This window comes from Apteryx mantelli, chromosome 3 (assembly GCF_036417845.1).
Source record: "Apteryx mantelli isolate bAptMan1 chromosome 3, bAptMan1.hap1, whole genome shotgun sequence".
In the NCBI taxonomy this organism is placed as follows: Eukaryota; Metazoa; Chordata; class Aves; order Apterygiformes; family Apterygidae; genus Apteryx; species Apteryx mantelli.
In genome coordinates this window covers 54,906,812-54,925,760 of record NC_089980.1, presented here as the reverse complement: position 1 = coordinate 54,925,760, position 18,949 = coordinate 54,906,812, and the positions used below count along the sequence as shown (strand labels likewise).

Here is an 18,949-nt window from a genome sequence, read left to right as displayed (position 1 = left end):
TGAGTAAACTCAGTAAAATCTGAGGTTTTGTGAACTTCATTAGCTATTTTTTAAATTCTTGAGGTTTCACAAAACCAAATGCCATAGGAAGACAAAAAAGTCATCTCCCTCCTAGTTTGTCTCAGTCCCTTGGACCCTGGTGAGAAAAGGGAAGGTCCCTTGGCGCCTAGTACCCTGCAGGGCCAAGGCCAGCCAAATTGGAAGGAGCTTCCATGGCAAAAGGGAAAGGCAGTGATGCTTGAGTTGGCATTTTCTACTCTAGTTACAAACTGAGCCTTTTGAAGTCTTCTGAGTTCTGAAACATCAATGTGTTTTTCTACTGAAATTTCAAACCGTGATGAGAAAAGTTAATAATTTCTCATACTTCTTTTCCTTTTTACCATTTTTTTTACATTTGTGGGGTTTATCTGCCTATACATTTGACCATGCTCCAGTTTCTGGGTTCTGCAGACCAGATCTATGTTTCTTCGTGTCAGCTGCAGGATCCTTCCACAGATATTGTGCAAGCCCAGATCAGGCCTCCGCAGCAGGAATCCCAATCTCCTTGTTTGACTTCCAAAATGTTTCCATGCCTCAGGGCAGGTTCTGCAGACCCACCGTAAGGATCGGTTCCTCAGCTCTGTGCAGAGCATGGCGCGTGCAGCTGTGCCAGCTGCTCTTCAGTGGTGCGACCCACTAGTGTGCGGGGTGGGATTGGACACTTTGGGTGTGAAGACACTTTCCAGTCCTCTCAACAGGACAGGAAATGGTGTGAGAGAGTGGGATTCCTTGTGCGTCGCTTTGAATAAGCCTGCAGCGCTGGTCCCCACCATGGTAGAGGAACATGCCTAAGAAAGCCCACTGCACTCTCCTTGCAATCAAAGGGGATAAGTGCTTCGTGTAGAGGAGAGAGGGATTAACGGGGGGTGCCGGGGGTCGTTTGAGAAGCTGCTGACTGCCTTGCCATAAGCAGATTAGAGAGGTGGGTGGGGGAGAAGACTGGGGCACGGCTCGCCTTTGAGCTGCCTCTGTAATTTAAAAATAAAAAGCATAAAAATAAGAGGATGCAGCCCCGGGAAAGGCTCAATTTTGGGGCAGAGCTTGCAGGAACAGCGAGCTCCCGGCCGGCGTTTCCCCGTTGTCCCCGCCGGGCCGGGCCGGCCGCGGGTCCCGGCCGCCCCCAGCCCCGGCCCCGGCGGCTCCGCAGGGCCCGGCGGCTCCCGCGCCGCGCCGCGGGCGGCAGCGCACGGGCGCCCCGCAGCAAGGGCAGGCTCGGGCCGGCGCCGCCGTCCCCTGCGGCCGCGGGGCTCCGCCGGGCCGGGGCCGGGGCCGGGGCCGGGGCCGGGGCCGGGGCCGGGGCCGGGGCGCTCGTCCCCGCCAGCGAGACCGCGGTCCGGGCAGGGGCACGGCGGGTCCGCCCCGCTCCGCCCCACGCCGAGGGGCCCCCCGGCCCCCTCGGCGGCGCCGGCGGAGGGCCGGGCCCGCCCCGCCGCCCGCGGCCGCGGGGCCCGGGCCGGCGCCGCCCGCGGAGGGCGGGCGGGTGGGCGGTGGGGCCCGGGCCGCCCCGCAGGTAGGCGAGGGGGGGTGTCGGCGCGGCGCGGCGCGGCGCGGCGCGGTGCGGCGCGGGGACGCGCCCCGGCGCCGCTGATTGACGGCGGGGCCCGGCCCGCAGCCCATAAAGGCGGCGGCACGGCAGCGCGACGGGACGTGCACCGGCGGCAGGGCACCGCGCTCCGCTCCGCACCGCGCTCCGCACCCCGCCGCGCACCGCCCGGCCCGGCCCGGCCCCGGCGTCGCCGCGGGAGCAGCCCGCCTCTCCGCGCAGCGTCGGCTCCCCCCATGCCAGGTAGCGGGTCCCGCGGCGGGCGGGACGTCGCGGCCGGACCCTCCGCTGGGCGGCGGGTGGCACCGCGGGGGCGGCCCCGGAGCCGCGGTGCCGCGCCGCTGAGGCGGGCTGGTGGGGATGACCTGCCCCGGGGGGCGCCCCCAAGGGCGGGCGGCACCTGCCTGGCGGGGGCAGCGGGACCCGCCGGGGCGGGCGGGGAGTGTTTTAAATGAGTGATAGGCGCCGTGTGCCACCGCGGCAGAGCGGGGTCCGAGATGTAGAAGAGGCGACCCCGCACTTGCAGGTAGACGGTTGCACGGGAAGCATATGGGGGAACCAAATAACAGCCCTGTGTAGCGGGGGAAAATCTCAGTAAAAGGTATTTTCCCTGAATCCTTCCAGAAATATGTGCGGAGTTTTTATAAAGTGTTGAAATGATCTGGCTGCATCCAGAGGAATGAATGGCTGCGCGTTCCGGGTGGCTCCATCTGCTCTATTCATTCTGGGCGCACACGCGCGTGGAGCCACAACCACGGTGCTTACAGCGGTATAATGCCACTGGACAAAGAGAGCATTGCGTTAAAAGTCACTTTATCCAGATACGGTTGGATATGGAGTATTGTAAAACTGGATAAATGAGTGTGTCTGTGTGTCTGTATGAGGCAGAGAGAGGAGTTTGTATGATGACAATGGAAAAAGGTGCTGAAAAGTATCCCTAGTACTCAGAGCTAGTATTTAGTGAGATCCTGTTATCCTACAGAATATCTGCTGAATATTGTGATCCAAAGCAGATATGGAAGTACTAACATGCTGTATCTCATATTGTCTGTAGTTCTTATCCAGCTCATGGAAAATCTTGGAGAAAATTACATCATGTATTCTCTGTGTGTCTTTATCCTTTTCATTGTTAGGAACACTGACATGCAAAGGAGCTTTCTTTTCGAAAACTAATCTTCCCTCCACTTGATGTCATAATATTTCCTTTTGACATCAGAACTAAGAAACTGTGATGTCATAATCATCAGTAAGAAAGAAACAGCAGAAGCAAACAAACTCTTAATTGCAATAAACAACAAAGAAATTATGATTTTATGTATACAGTTGGTTATAATGTGAATTGTTTTTATGGCATGCCATGAGGCAAGTTAAAATATTTGTAGATGATAAAAGATTATTTCCTTAATACCTACTAGTTTTTGGTTTATTTATAGGAGTTATGCTACAGAGGAGTGGGCTGTTGTTGCTAACTGTCTTGATAACCCTGTGGGCTTCCTCAGATGCTCAGGGTAAGTTCTGACACATCTTAACTGGATGTAGAGTAACTTGCAAAGCTACAAGATGGTTTAAAAAGTTGACTTAACTGAGCTACAGTGTACAAAGTAATCATTTTTTTTTAAGTGCATGTTTTTTGAAAAGTATAGCAGTTGCTGGGCTTTTTTGGGTAGATGCATGTTACTACTGGTGAATGAAGATTCCCTACTACTAATAAATATCTAAAAATTTTTTTACTTTAGCAAACCTTAATCTAGAAGTATATAATCTCAGAAATACTTTTACCATACACTTACACTGCAGAAGAAAACATCATAGCAATTAACATAAGCAGAACCACTGAGTGAGATGAAGTTTTCAAAAAAGAGAAAGGTGGGGAGAAAAAGCCCTACAGAGCAAACAAGTGGAATGTAAATTGGCACAGTGCCAAGCCCTCATTTACATCAGACTTCTTGGCCTAAATTCTTAAAAAAGTATATCTCTAGCTTCCTGTTGACAAAAGACCACATGGCTTCTCAATATTTGATTTTTATTAATGACTGTCAAAATGTAGGAATTGGCTTAACTTATTAACTAATTCTCCTATATATATATATATATAAAAATAAATATATATAAAAAAATTAATGATTACATTGTTACATGCATAGATATATATACAAACATACAACATGTATATATGTACGAGTGTATTGTCTAATACTATAAAATGTATATGTGGTTATATAATCAAATGTATATTTATACCAGCAGACACAGAAGGAGAGAGTTACCATGTAAATGAAAATGACAGATGGAAAATATGATTCTGGCTTGCTAGTAAATGCAGTTCTGTCTGTGGAAGTAGGAAAGTACCAGGTTTACTCTTATTCTTCAAGTCTGTCATATAACTGCAATTACTAGGTGTAGTGTGCAGAGCTGTATTTCTTATGACAGTTTTTGTAATCATTGTTGCACACTGACTTTTTTCAGATGGTGACAAGGAAGAAGATACTGCCTTTGATTTGCTTCAAATCAGTAACATAAACCGAAAGACAGTTGGAGCAAAATTGTTTCGGGGTCCAGATCCCTCTGTCCCAGCATATCGTTTCATTCGGTTTGATCATATACCTCCATGTAAACCAGAGAAATTAAAAAAGATTGTCAAACTCATACGGCAAAATGAGGGCTTTATTCTTTCAGCCACCCTGAGACAGGACAGGCAGTCTAGAGGCACTCTTCTTGCTTTAGAGGGTCCTGGCATCAGTGAGAGGCAGTTCGAGATTATTTCCAATGGCCGAGCCAACACCCTGGACCTTATCTATTGGGTGGATGGCTTCCAGAACGTGATTTCCTTGGAAGATGTGGACCTTGCAGACTCACAGTGGAAGAACCTCACAGTGCAAGTAACAGGGGAGAACTACAGCCTCTATGTTGGCTGTGACCTCATTGACAGCTTCATCCTGGAGGAGCCTTTCTATGAGCAACTGAAAGCAGAAAACAGTAGAATGTATGTGGCAAAAGGAGCTATTCGGGAGAACCATTTCAGGGTAGGTAACCTGGAGAAATGAGGTCTGTGGTAAGGTAAGAGTGTAGCCACAGTAGTTCGAGAAGACAATAGACACAGCTTTGTTTTTACAACAGCCTTTGGATTTCATGGGGTCACAGATATTTCCAAGCAGAATTTCTCCAGAGTGTCTTTTGGTTGATTGCTGGATCTGGATTGTGTGAATTTGGGTGTTCCTGAAAGCAAAGGACTAGTAAAGTATAAGGCCAGGAAAAATGAAAACAACTGGTATATGGGCTTTCCTGTGCAAACATCTGCTTTCTTCTACAGCTGTAAGACTTCTGAGTATATCATATTTTTGTGGTGATTTGTAGAACTCTTTGGCAATTTCCTTGAAGATATATTTTTGCTGTTGAAAACTGTCCAGTTCACAGGAAACTGTCAGTATTTGTGAAATGTTATTTGAAAAAGCAGTGTAGGGTGTGGGGAGAGGAATTTTTGAAGTTGAAGTATGTCATGTCGACCCACCCCCTAAAGAATATTTTGGTTTCCCATTTGAATAACTTCTAATTTCAATTTAAAAAAAATACCATAAAATTTGGAAGAAAAGTAGAATGGAATGTTTTAATCAGTTCTGTAAAAGATTTTTTTTTGTGGATTTCTTTTTTGTGTTCCCCCCCCCATTTTTTTTTAATAAAGCAATTATGCACTTCATAGTTTTCCCATAAAATGAAAAATCTACTTCCTGTCTTACAGTGGTATGACCTGGTCTAACTGCTTTAAGGATGGTTTTTTTTTCTCTTGCAGTTGAAATCAAACTTGAACTCATGGTTTCAAACTTTGAAAAGTGCCCCCCCCCCTTTTTTTTCCGTCCTATTGTGCCATCTAGTTTCCAGTCAGAGCATGACATGCTAAAGTCTGTAGTTGGCAGGAAAGCCAGAAGTTCTTTCCCTCAGCCCCTCATTCCTGCCTCCATGACTAAGTCTGCCAGTCACTTCTGCTGACAAAACTGTTTTTGGAGCTATACTGTAAACTGGCTTACTGAAATAATCTGCGGTTAACATAATTTTTTTATTTTTTGAGATTTTTTTTTAAAGTGAAACAGATACTGGTCTGTTTTACAGTTCTTTTTTCCTCAGGGTAATGTCAGCACAACAGAATGGACAGTGGAGTAGGGTACTTGGGGATGAATGGCTAAGGGCAGAAGTGGGGTGGTGCAGGAATTTCATAAGCTGTCTTGCCATCACAGCCAATGTCTTGTGGAACTACAGCCTGAAATGTGCTCTATGGAAATAGAGATTTGAACTCGCAGCTCATCAATTACTATTTTATTATGACCCATTTCAGAAAACACCTAATTTTGTTGCTTATAGTAGCAAATATTTTATAACAAGATGATCAACAAAATTTATGACTGTGTCAAGGTTTACTGCATTGTAGGGAGTGTGGTGTTTGTTTTTGCGTATGTGTGTGGTGGTTTTTTTTGTTGTTGTGGGGTTTTTTTTGTTTGTTTTTTTACGGATTTACCTATGGCTAAATTCAGCCGGTAGCATGGGGATAAGACAAATCAGCTTTTGAGTAATCCCAAGTTGATGCAACTTGTCTTTTAACTGTTTTCTATTGCAGGGTCTTTTGCAAAATATTCAGTTAATCTTTGACACCTCAATAGAGGACGTTCTGCATAAAAAAGGATGCCAAAGGACCCAACCAAGTAAGGGTTTCTTCTCTCACTAATATGGTTCAGTTAACTCTGAAAATGAGAAATGCCAATGGTGACATGTTATCCTAAGGCCATGACACAGATCCCGTTGAAACTGTAGAGAATTCTTGTTGGATAGTTAAAACCAAAGCAAGTTCCTTTTGGTTAGAATAGGAAGATGTTCACTAGTGATCTTAAATACATACTAAGTTTTTGTACTAGAGCTCATGGGAGGTGCTGATTATTTTACTTTCCAATGTTTGTAACTTGCAGGAGCTCTGTCAAGAATCGTAGAGAACTGAATCCATCAGAGAAACATGGTGGGTATGTGAGGCAGTCAGGACTTTGGGGTTTTATCCAAAACTCTGAAATTCCATTATTTATGTTACTTTGCCATGACATAAGACACTGAGCAAATGAGTGGACTGCTCAGCTCTTTTCCTTATTTGTTCAGAAGAATAAATAATTAAGCAGTAAGAAGGCTTAACTTCTTCAAAAGGAAGCCAGGTTTTGAAAATTTTGCAATGAAAATTCTCATATATAGATATGTGTGTGTATTGGTAGCCTATATTTATAGGATGTGTATGCATATATATGTGTGTGTATGTATATATGAATTGGTATGTATATATGAACTTGCTATTCTATTTTTCAATCTTGATAAAGGATATTAGTTGGTTATCTCAGACTTTCCAGAGGTGTCCCATGCTGCAGGAACTCAGATGCAAGTATGCTGATGTGTTAGAAATGACTTGCATGGGCTGGAACGTGGCCTTAGATCGCTCAAGCAAGAAGGCATGCCCTCATTTGTTGGTTATGGTCTGTCCCAGCCAAGCTATTTTCTGTACTCAAAGTTAAACCAGAATCTACATGGACATGTTACACCCTACATTTGCTGCCATTTCAGGGTAGAAAAGGGAAGAAAGAAGACAGGAGGAATTCATAAGAGAGGAAGCAGATTATGATATGTCCTGTTCCAAATGCAGAACAACTTAGAACTTCTGATTACTGTTCTTCCACCTTTGTTAGTGGAAGAAAATGTTTGAGGAGCAGGACAAGTGTGGAAAAATAGAACCTGTGTTGATGTCTAAGTCATTGTAATCTCAATAAAATAGAAGGATGGCTTCAGGAAGGATGCAGTTCAGCTGTCCTGCTTCATTTTTCAGTAGAAACAAAGGTCCAAAAAGCCCAGGTAAAATATTAACGGCATATTCAACTCTCTGAATAGCCTCATTCAAGAGGCTGGGGTTCTGTGTGTAGACAGATTGAACCAGTAAAAGCAGCTAAGGAGGATATCTGCAGATCTTTTGTGTCGTCGTTGGTTAGAAACTGAAAATTGTTTGACCAAGTGTTTTGAAGTAGCACCAAGTAAAAATGGAAGCATAATGTACCTCTAATGTAAAGAGGAAGCCAATGGGAATGTAAAGGGAAAATAGAGTTCTGCATGCTAATACATTCCTTATGAGGGATTCTTGTACCCCTTAGCTGTTGCGATTATAGTCAACAGAGTGTTTTTAATGTATTTTTCTTATCACATCTGTCAACTACCAAATTTTCAGGTCCAATAAAATATACAGATTTGTTTTTTTGTTTTATCATTCCTGAGAGATGTTTAGCAAAAAAACCTAAATTCACTTTCTCTTTACAACACCAAGAGAACACCTCAAGATGGAAATTGCTTGTCCAAAGACAGACGAGGGTTTACAGCAGTCTCTGGCTGGAGGTCTACATCAGAATGACCTGAGAGGCTTTTTACACACACAACTGTTCTCTGGCATTGCCTATCTGTTTTAATTACCACTGTTGAAAGGCCAGGGGTTAGAAATATGCTACTGACCACAAGGTACTCTAAGGATTTTTGCTTTATTGACTACCCACCCCTTGAGCTGAGGTACAGGTGCTAAGATGCCAGGCTTACAGGGGAGTGGCTCCTGTGACACGGTGAAGTGCTCTCAGCTCTGAGTGTACAAGAACCCCGCTGCTTTTTCAGAGACAGGACTGTATTTCCCTAATGTATCTTCAATCCTAGTCTGAGAAGGTGAAGTATAGTGAAATGGCACCTTGGGATTGCTGTTGGTTTGAGGGTAGGAAAGTATCTGTATAGTGTGGTGGTTGCAGATACTTTAAGGAGGACTTCTACACATGCATTGAATAGAAGAGATGACAAAAATACACCTAAACAGATACATCAGTAAAATCACTTCCTCAGCTAGATCAACAGAATGACATTTGCATATGTGAAAGAATACACAATCTGCTCTTATAGTTTCTCATTTTAAAGATGATCATGTAGTCCTTAGGAAATTAGCAGGAAGCCAGCAGCAGAGAACTTATTTCCCAGTGATCCCCAGGCATCTTTCACTTGCTGCCAAGTGCCAGTAGGAAGTGTGGATTTAGTTCTTCAAACATAGCTTTGGTTTTTGTTTCCTGCTGAGATTGCAGCTTTAATAATGTCCTTAGAATGTTCCGGTCAAGGCACACTCTATGTTGGCTTGAAAAATATGAAATTAATGACCTGAAAAACACTATGGGGGAATCTGAGAAACCTAATGTTTCAGTGTGGTAGGAAAAATGCATTATTTTCAGGGAATCAAAAAGCAGTTGAAACAAACAGTTATGACAGAGACAGTTCTGACCTGTTATGTGATATATCATTTTTTTTCCATCCTGTAAATGAAGATAGACAATTATTTAAACTTTGGAACACTGCAGACAATTTGCTGTACACCCTGGCTAGCGGCAGTTACTTCATAGCTTATTGCAAAACACATCAAACCAATCATTTTAATTATGCTTGAGAAATAATTCTTTAATATCATTTTATTGGTTGGTTCTTTGTCTTGTACTTTTAGACTTAATGGACAAAGACTGCTTCTGCTCCCATTTCCTTTACTTGTACATTTAAATATAATGCTTTTTTTTTGTGGTGTCTCTTGTGATTTATGTTGTATAATCAAGCATCCAATCAAGTCCTCAAAATTTTTATAGAATTGCTACCTTCTATGACTTTTAAACAATGAATAGAATTGGCTTATTTAGAAGCATGCCTTTTATGGCTCACATTCCTGTGCCGATTTCTTCCTCATAAATTGCTTTATGCTTTGCTTCTCTTTTTTATTTGGTAACCATGAGTTCCTATAATATTACTAAATCTGGTAAACAAGTCTTTATTGAGAGAGAGGTAAGGATGGATTTCTCTGTAGCTGATACCAAAGTTGAACGTATCTTGGAATCCTTACACAAAGCTTCCAGGGAAGCCAAAGTATATTTACCTGGTGAAGAATTAAATGCTTAACAGAAGGCAGACTGTATTGTTCAGTTACCCTTATTGCAGGGAATAAAAAAGCCTACAAAACTTCAGTTTAATGACAGCTGTATGGAGAAAAATCTGATTATCTGATTTTTTTTCTTTTTAATTACTGTTGATATTTTGTTTTATTTGTTTTCAAGAATTTGCTATAGACAGGAAGGTCTTTTAAACTTTTTTTTAAGAACATGTTCGGTTCTCCCTGTGTAGTACACCAAAAGTTTTATTTTACATGAGGGCTTCCTAATGGAGGAATATTTGGAGTGACAGACCAAATATTCAGCCTGATATTAGTTTGATCTTCATTTCACTTCAGAATTAAAATATCATTACAATCACTCCTCTGAGTATGACAGCAGGCAGTGTGACATAGAGCAGCCCAGAGGCTGGTATAAATTGCAGAATGGTCTGAATTTGATCCAAGTAACCATAGGATGAATGGGCAGAACAATGGCAAGGGTTTCTCTAAGGAAGCTCCTTCTCCTCCATTTTTTCTGTATAGAGAAAACATGATAGTTCATGAAAAAATCTGAAACCTTTCATGGCTCTCAGAGGATAAAACGAGTTTGTTTGTTTTTTGATATTGTATCCTTTGTTATGCTTTCTTCATAAAGGGATTTGTTGCACTGCCAGCAGTGTTCTTAAGTGAGGACTGTGTGAAACAGAGCTCAGCTCTTAATTTTGAAAAGGAAAAACCTATAACTGGAACCAGCCAACATCTAACCCCTCTCTTTTATTCATTGCCATAATAGAGGATGAAATTGTTCTGTATCTATAGAAGCCAGTCAGTGATTTCAGCAAGTACCTGTAATCTGTAGAAGAATACTGTATACACAACTCTTCTTTTTCCCTCTCTTCCTACCAGCTGAAGTGAACACTATCAATGAGAGCACTGAAATCCTTCACTTGAGCCCTGCTGTCACAACTGAGTATGTTGGTGAAAAAACAGAAAAGAAGGCGGAGTTTTGTGACCGCTCCTGTGAAGAGCTGGGAACGATGTTCACTGAACTCACTGGCCTGCGCATTGTAGTGAACAACTTGGCTGATAACCTTCAGAAAGTGGTAGGTACCTGTAAGTCTTAAGAACTGAAAGAGGTCTGTTACGCAGTACTCTTTCCTTTTTGCTCTGACGCTTTGGTCCATACCAGTACAGATGAGGAGGTTAATAAGGGTAGCTGTATGCACATATGTATACCTGTCTGTATATCTACATTACATATATATGACTTACATTTTCAGAGTGACTACTAAGGTAGTTCTTGAGTAAAAGCTCTTTAATTAGGCTTGGCTTTCACAGGGTGGGTTTGAAAGAACGTACAGGCATACAGACACATACGCAGGGTGAAATCAAGACTCTAAAAGATACTACATATTTGGCAATTGAAAGCTAAGGAACCCAACCTTGCCTGTATACTATTAAAGCATCGTTACCATGTACATACCATTTATAAACACACCAGTAAGTGGCTACACAGGATAACTAACTGCAGGTAAATGTGTGGGCTTTTTGCAGTTGAAGTAATATGGTCACATTTTACTGAAGTCTGCCCCTCTCCTAATTCTGAATAAGTTAATCCTTTCTGAAGGATGCTTATGAATATGCCATATGTCTCAGGAGTAAAATCTTCCCATCTAAAGATGAACCGTACTGGAGAAAAGAAACCCGCTAAGAACAGGTTTTCCTTAGGGTTATGTAGCTGTGATCGTACTATTAGCTGAAGAATTACTATGCAGTATTGCAGTACCTGAAGGATTGTTTTCTTTATATACATAAATGTGTAAAAGTACAAGATTTTTTAATGGAATAATTAAGTCTGGTAGTGTTTTTTGGCTTTTGTCTTACTTGAAATGATTTGCTCACAAGGTACAGTATTTTTTTTTCATTTGCTTCATCTTTTAGTCTGAAGAGAACCAAATTATGTGGGAATTGATTGGGCCAAACAAAACACTCAGGAACCAGTCAGTTTGCTGGCAGGATGGCCGTGTCTTTTCAGATAATGAAAGCTGGATTGTAGATAGCTGCACCAAGTGTACCTGCCAGGTAAGACTTTGGAAGCATTCTTCTCTGCAGAAATGGACAGCAGATTTACTCCAATTTATGTATCCAGATCTGGTCACATTTACTCAGATCTTGGCCTAGACTTACTGAAATGTATAAAAAATATTCCTCATTTCCATGATATTTAGAAGAAATCAAAGAATTTCCACACCACATAAAACTTTCCAGAGATGTCTACCTTTATTTGCTTCTGTATGTGAACATAAGCCAGTATGCTGATTTCTTTGCCTGTAGGATTCTAAAATTGTGTGCCATCAAATCACCTGCCCCGCAGTCTCTTGTGCTGATCCATCTTTTATTGAAGGCGAATGCTGTCCAGTCTGCTCTCATTGTGAGTATTTAGCCAAGGAGAAGGCACCCCTTGACAATTTTTAAAACTATTACTTGTGGATTAGAGAGGTCAAAATAAGTAAGAGGTCCAGGCAAGTAACATCAAAGAAAAACTTATTTATTCACCAGGATCATACAAAATAATGTGGGTGCTCTAAGTTACCTTCTGGAGGAATTGTTCTCTCTTTAGTGATTATATAGGTAGCTTAGGAGTAACCTGATAACTTACCTGGCTAAGTTGGGCACAAAAAGTTAGATGCACTTTCCTCTCCAGTCATATTTTCCAAGGCAGGACATTCTGATTTTTGTTAGTTTGCACTGTTTGCTATTGTTTCTTTTCCATACCTCCTGGTTAAAACAGACTAACACAAATTAGGATGTCTTCCTGCCTTGTTATGGAGGACGTGTAGATTCCCAATCAAAAGCTTAATGTAGTTTGATGCAATATTTGTTAAGAGTGCAAGTTATTTTTCCTCTCTGTTATTTTGATTCTGTTATTTATGTCATATATGCTCTCTTTGTCATAATGCTTTACTTATATGGAACGGATTGGCAATGTGTATTTAAGATAGCATTGCAGATTGTGAACTAGAGTGACAATAGCTTTAGTAATTTCACTAATTTAGTGAATTTGGTGTGAATTCAGTACATTCCACTCTGTACTGGACAGATCTATTACAGGAAAAAAAAACCCTAGCAATACTTTTTTGATTGCTTAGATGTTCTAAATAAAAATGAATGCACTGGAATATATTCAGAGGTTTTTGCCTATTCAAAGCATAGGGCACACTCATATAATGTGCTCTTGATCACATTTACGGTTATGTTGTGTTCAGAGGTGAGGCCACCTCTCACCATATTGACCCATATTCCAAAGTTAAGGGTGTGTGGGAGCCAAGTGCTTGGCTCAGTCCATTCTAGAGATAAGATGCCTTTTTTTCTCCGAAGGTCAGTGCCACAAGTAAACATACGACATATTGGAAAATTCAGACTCAGGATTTGAATCTGGGATAACCTCTGATAACATTAAAATAATTTTCCAGCTTCAGTGGCAGCTTGGAAGAACAGAATCAGAACAAGAGAAAGCTAAAGCACAAAGCATATGTTCCACAAAAGAGAAGCAGAAATCTCCCAAATAGGAGGATAAAAGCAGCAGGCAATGCTAAGCACTTTTTTGTATCTTCTGCTCTGCAGCTGATGACAGTGAGGAAGGCTGGTCACCATGGTCAGACTGGACAAAGTGCTCAGTTACTTGTGGGTCTGGCACTCAGATGCGGGGAAGGTCGTGCGATGTCACCAGGAGTGCTTGTACAGGCCCGCACATCCAGACAAGAATGTGCAGCTTTAAGAAATGTGACCATCGCAGTAAGTAATAAAATTCCACCTTTTCAGTAAGCTACTTCCTGCTTCTCTGAGCAAAAACAACCTTCTCTTGGTTTTCTTATGAACACTTGATAGTCAGAACTGTATGTATTCAAACACTCATGTATGCGTAATTACAGTAGCTATCATTAGATTTCTTTTTTTTTGTGTCATTTCTCCCCTTTCAAATATTCCTCCTTTTCCTGTCAGTTTAGTATGTACATGAATTCTGGGCTCAGCTCTGTTAAATAAGAAGTAGTAGGTGATCTTTTTTTCATTACAAACTGGAGTTTCTTGTTTGGGGTCATTTTGGAGACAACACGTGATTCATGTTCATGTATGTGGAGAGAGGATATTGTTCTGCCATTCATTCATGATTATTGGTACATTCCATTTGCATAGTAGTGTTTAGGAATACAATAATTATAGGAAAGTTTTGCAAAATATCAAACTGCTTTTATATTTACGGCACTTACAAGTATCAAACTCTGTCCCCAGAACTGTAACTCATACTGTTGCACAGAGCCTCTCTATCCAGGCTACTATAGTACCTGTGGTTAATGCTCAAGCTACTAATTGTCCAAATGTTTGTTTAAAACAAGTAGTTGTTCTATTGGGACAAATTATTTTTAAGTTAAATAGGACTAACATGGATGTTAGTTATGTTGGTCATTGAGATTCTTAAGAAAGTTGTACTTGAACATCTGAACTGAAATGCTGGTCTTTGTAAGTGACAGTGGTAGGAAAGAGATAGGACATTCATATGTGGTGAGAGGCTTATTAGAAGGGTAAGCTCACAGTGAGCTTGTATTACTGCAGCAGGTGGGCTATTTCCTTGAGTTTTGTTCTTTTCTCTGGCAGTACGTCAAGATGGTGGCTGGAGTCACTGGTCTCCCTGGTCTTCCTGTTCAGTTACCTGTGGAGTAGGAAATATCACTCGTATCCGCCTCTGCAATTCCCCCATTCCTCAGATGGGTGGGAAAAATTGTGCGGGAAATGGTCGTGAAACAGAGAAATGTGAGAAGTCTCCATGTCCAGGTAAATCTGTAGGCTTAAATCCAGGATGAAATTCAACTAGACTATTATTGCATCCTCTCTTCATACAGCTCCAATTTATAGTGAATTTTGTGACAGAAGATATAATTTGTGGCTTAGAGATGAAATCCCGCCTTCATTTGCTCTGATTTTTGAGATTTAGCATGAGGTTCAGAGGACAGTGTTTGTGAGCATTTGGGGGGATCAGGAGTCAGGAACCTGGGATTCCTTTTGTGGTCTTGCCACTGACTGGCTCTGTAACCTCTTGAAAGTCACAACAGTTCTCCATGGTTTAGTTAAGTGTTATCTTGCTAATCTGTCTCACAAGGATGTTTTGAGAATGATGACGATGCTGTCTGAGGTTTTGTAAACCTCTTAAACTGTGAGTTGGCTTCACATGTTAAGAGTTTGAGAAATCTTTTTGTAATTTAATGATTCATTTCTGCATAGCACAAAGATAAACATTTTCTTTCTTAAGAAGGGTGGTAAAATATGTTAGGGATAGACATATAAGCCCCCAATAACCAGGTGTCTTTGAATATATGTATATGTATTTTAGACTTATGCAAGCCAATATTCTAGATTGTTTCTTTTGTCCTCATCTACACTTTTCAACCTCTTTAGAGACTGCTTTTCATTCCACCCATTTTCTGTTCCCTTTCATGTGTGTTTTTCCCAATTTTTTTTAACTTTGTTTATCTTTCTTCACCTCCTCCTCTGTTCAGTCTTTCCATTCTAGTTGTGGGATGTGAACTTAAAATTGATGCCATGCTTCTAAACCAATTGTATTTAAAAAGTTATACTCACTTTGTCTATTTTTTAATCTGTGCATATCAAGTTAGCAGAGGTGACAAAGATTCATCACCATAAGAACCATTGTTTTGTACAACACTATAAAATAACACAGAGTCTGGTTAAAAAATGTTTGTACTTCACAAAAATTCAGGAGTGGCAACAGAATCAGTAGAGTTGCATCAGTATAAAATGTGCAGAAGAATCATTAAAATAAGTGACTTAATTGAGTCAAGCAGTACTATTGAAGCTATACCAATGAATGGATTACCAAACAAGAACAATAGCTGCAACAAAGTGTAGTGGTCACACTAATGAAAAAAAATCATATGAAACGGTGGGCTTATGTCTAAGTTCTCACAGTAGCAGAATAGTTAGTTGCATTCAATTAGTATATTCACAGAAAATAAGAAATAGCACTACATATAATCATCAGTCCTTTCTGAATGAAATGAATAGTTAGTGAACAAGGTGCATTCCTGAGCATACTGTTGCCATGAAAAAGCCGTAGAGCTCTGGTTTGTCTAGGCAAAATTTTGAATCCTGCGGTCATGTGCCACTGTCCCTACAAAATGGAAACTTAGCAGGGAGCTTTGAAGCCACTGTACTTGTTCTGATCTGTTTAAGTGGAAATACACGATGCCAATGGGCACTGCTTGTTGTTTTGAATTATTGGCCAAAAATGCCTATAAAGCAGTTAAGTATTTATTATGTGCTTGTTTGTTTCTGAAGTATTGTTATCTCAGATACTGGCACAGCCTGATACTTTCTTCCTCTGTGTGGAGTGAGAGACTGTCTTCAGTCAGGGATCTGAAGAAGAGATTGTTGTCATTGGCACCAAATGTCCTCAGTATATGGCTTGTGATGCTCTTCTCTGCTTTGTGTATTCCAGTGAATGGTCAGTGGGGTCCTTGGTCTCCATGGTCTGCTTGCACTGTTACCTGTGGAGGAGGACTTCGTGAGAGGTCTCGCCTCTGTAATGGTCCAGAGCCACAGTTTGGAGGAAAGCCATGTGTGGGAGATGTCAAACAACATGATATGTGCAATAAGAAGGATTGCCCAATTGGTTGGTATTTAGTCAGTCATTATTCACAATCTGCTATCAACTGTTATTGCTGTTATTTCTTTAATGGAAAACACATGAATTGACATTATGAAATCTGCTAATTACACTTTTGTTTCAGGAGAGCGCTTTTAACTTTTTCGGTACTGTTTAGATCGGTGGGATTTTATACATACTCTTGATATTGAGCTTACCTGAACAAGTATGCCTTTCTCAAACAGGTCTCAGTATGCTGTAATATATCCAACTTGATGTAGCAATCTGTAGTATTTTCACGTTCAATGAATATTATATTAAATGGATTTAGTAACCCTAATTCCAAGAGGTTTATCTGAGTGTGTTCCAACATGTGTGGTCTGAGCTAAAGAACAGAGAATACCTGTTTCTTAAATGTAGTCTTATAGGCCTTCTATGCTCCTAACTCAGTGTACGCTTTTTTTATGTCTTTTGCCAGATGGGTGTTTGTCAAATCCTTGCTTTCCTGGAGCAGAGTGCAACAGTTACCCAGATGGATCTTGGTCATGTGGGCCATGTCCAGCAGGCTACCTTGGCAATGGCACAGACTGTGAGGATCTTGATGAGGTAGACTTCATTTCCATTAACATCAGGAAATCACTGTGAAGTTTTCATTGCTTGGGAATTATACAGTCATCTAATTGGGTTCTTCTTTCTTTCTTTTCCTGCAGTGTATAGCTGTACCGGATGTCTGCTTTAAGGTGAATCAGGTCCATCGCTGTGTGAACACAAATCCAGGATTCCACTGCTTGCCATGTCCTCCACGCTATAAAGGAAGTCAGCCCTATGGTGTAGGACTGGAAGTTGCAAAGACGGAGAAGCAAGTAAGTGATGCTGAAGAGAATTTGATGGCTTAGAAACTGAAGCATTCTCGCCTGAAAATATCTGTGAATGGAAAAAGTGATAAACTTGGGTGCCAAGCAAAGAGCCTGAAATAGCTAACTAGCTCCAGGGTATTTTTGGTTGAAGTCACAAAATATTGAACCTGCCTTTTTTTACAGGTCTTATTTTCTCTTGTCATGTGCACAGCTGGACAAAATGAGCATAAAATGCCAGGAGCAGGTTTTACTTCCCTGCTGAACACTCCTTTTTCTCAGGTCTGAATGCCTATGTAGGGATTTGGGAATTGTAGAATCAGGATAGTTATCTTCATAAATATACTGCTGTGTGGATATCGTCAGACATTTGTTTGAAGTTCTCACTCCCTAAATCTCAGTGGACCAACACCTATGTGTGGGGAAGGATAGAAGGAAGTGGAAGTGATATTGAAGACTATGGTTTGATAGACAATTAAGACAAAAATGTTGAAACAGATGTCATGGGATACCTTCTTTCTGTTTTTGAGCTAACCACAGGTTGATTCAACATGTGAAGTCTAAATGCAAAACATATGCTAAACTTAAACTCTTCAGATACTGTCAATAAAAATAAGCAAAGGGATAAGAATGAGGTAATAAAAACTTACTAGACGGTAATGTGAAAATTCATTAGGTAGTCTCTTTGATTGAGGGAAAAAAAGATAGTGCTTACACCCTGACAGGTAGAACACTAAAAGAAACATGTGAGTGTGGTCTACCTTCTGTTACAGAAATTGTGTGGGGATTAATGACATCTGAAAGAAAGCAGACTAAACTAATCACTTTAATTGCTTTTTGAATAGTGTCCAATTTTTTTCTGTGGTTTATTTTAATTATTTTCGTTATACACGTTTTCTGGAGTTGTAAACTGACAGAGCTATATGGCTTACTAACCACAGTTAAATCACACAGTTTCTGTCTTTAGGCATCTAGATAACTGGCCTGGTTTTGAAAAAGCTGAGGAACACAGAGTTGGATACAAGTACCATCACCTTTCAATAAGCATTCTGTATTTGTTACAGGTGTGTGAACCTGAGAATCCATGTAAGGACAAGACACACAGTTGCCACAAGTCTGCAGAATGTATCTATCTGGGCCATTTCAGTGATCCCATGTACAAATGTGAATGCAGGACAGGTTATGCTGGTGATGGACACATTTGTGGTGAAGATTCAGATTTGGATGGCTGGCCTAATAATAACTTGGTCTGTGCTGCTAATGCTACATACCATTGTGTGAAGGTAAGTAGAAAAAAGGTGATAAAAAGCCATGTCATAACTGAATTTTCTGGTGGTTGCTTTTATTTAAGCCTTAACTGTTACAGCGTGCTCCTTTTCTGTGAGATGCTGTGAAATGTGTATCCATTTAAATCCAGATCCAGTAGGGGATAGGGGATTCACCTGATGAAATGCAGAGTCTTCTGCTTTGGGTTTCTTCCTATTCAGCATAGGGAAGGTTGGGATGCCTTTGAATAGTACACTGAGCAAGAGCTGCCTAAAGTGCACGTGTGGAGCACACAGCTAGCTAGAACTAAGCAGGGATCTCTGGGAGCAGGTGAGTAAGAAATCCTACCTGCAAGGCTTGTAACAAGATACTGACAACCACTTAAGGTCTACAACTCTGAATCCCTTCTTGAACTACGTCTTCCTTTTAAAGAGATAAGCAGAATGCATCCTCTGTGAAACTTGGATTTAGAGCCTGAGATGATGTTTTGGCAACAGGAACCTAAGAGAGGAATGAGTAGAAAGAGTAACAGACAGAGTTCTCCTTATTGCAAGAGCTCAGTGGGAAAGGACAGAGGTTCAGCCCACTCTTACCATTCAGAAATGTGGAGTGGCAGCTCTTGGCCTTGCCAGAAGGATGATCTG

General features: G+C 41.3%; 1 protein-coding gene across 4 annotated transcripts in view; it reads left to right on the top strand.

Moving 5' to 3' along the window:
• Positions 1-1,538: 1,538 nt before the first annotated feature.
• THBS2 (thrombospondin 2) overlaps positions 1,539-18,949 on the top strand; it is a 37,982-nt gene continuing 20,571 nt past the window's right edge. Inside the window, exons 1-13 of one of the 4 annotated variants that reach the window (XM_067293391.1) lie at positions 1,539-1,549; positions 3,016-3,090; positions 4,049-4,605; positions 6,189-6,273; positions 10,434-10,630; positions 11,469-11,609; positions 11,862-11,958; positions 13,152-13,322; positions 14,181-14,357; positions 16,039-16,212; positions 16,664-16,791; positions 16,896-17,048; positions 18,104-18,322. In XM_067293391.1, the coding sequence (XP_067149492.1) occupies positions 3,021-3,090; positions 4,049-4,605; positions 6,189-6,273; positions 10,434-10,630; positions 11,469-11,609; positions 11,862-11,958; positions 13,152-13,322; positions 14,181-14,357; positions 16,039-16,212; positions 16,664-16,791; positions 16,896-17,048; positions 18,104-18,322 (2,169 nt within the window). In that variant the 5' untranslated portion in view covers positions 1,539-1,549; positions 3,016-3,020. Of the gene's footprint in view, positions 1,550-1,615; positions 1,826-1,893; positions 2,109-2,168; positions 2,184-3,015; positions 3,091-4,048; positions 4,606-6,188; positions 6,274-10,433; positions 10,631-11,468; positions 11,610-11,861; positions 11,959-13,151; positions 13,323-14,180; positions 14,358-16,038; positions 16,213-16,663; positions 16,792-16,895; positions 17,049-18,103; positions 18,323-18,949 lie in introns of those variants that run through there. The other 3 variants (XM_067293390.1, XM_013946097.2, XM_013946096.2) reach the window with 3 other exon arrangements.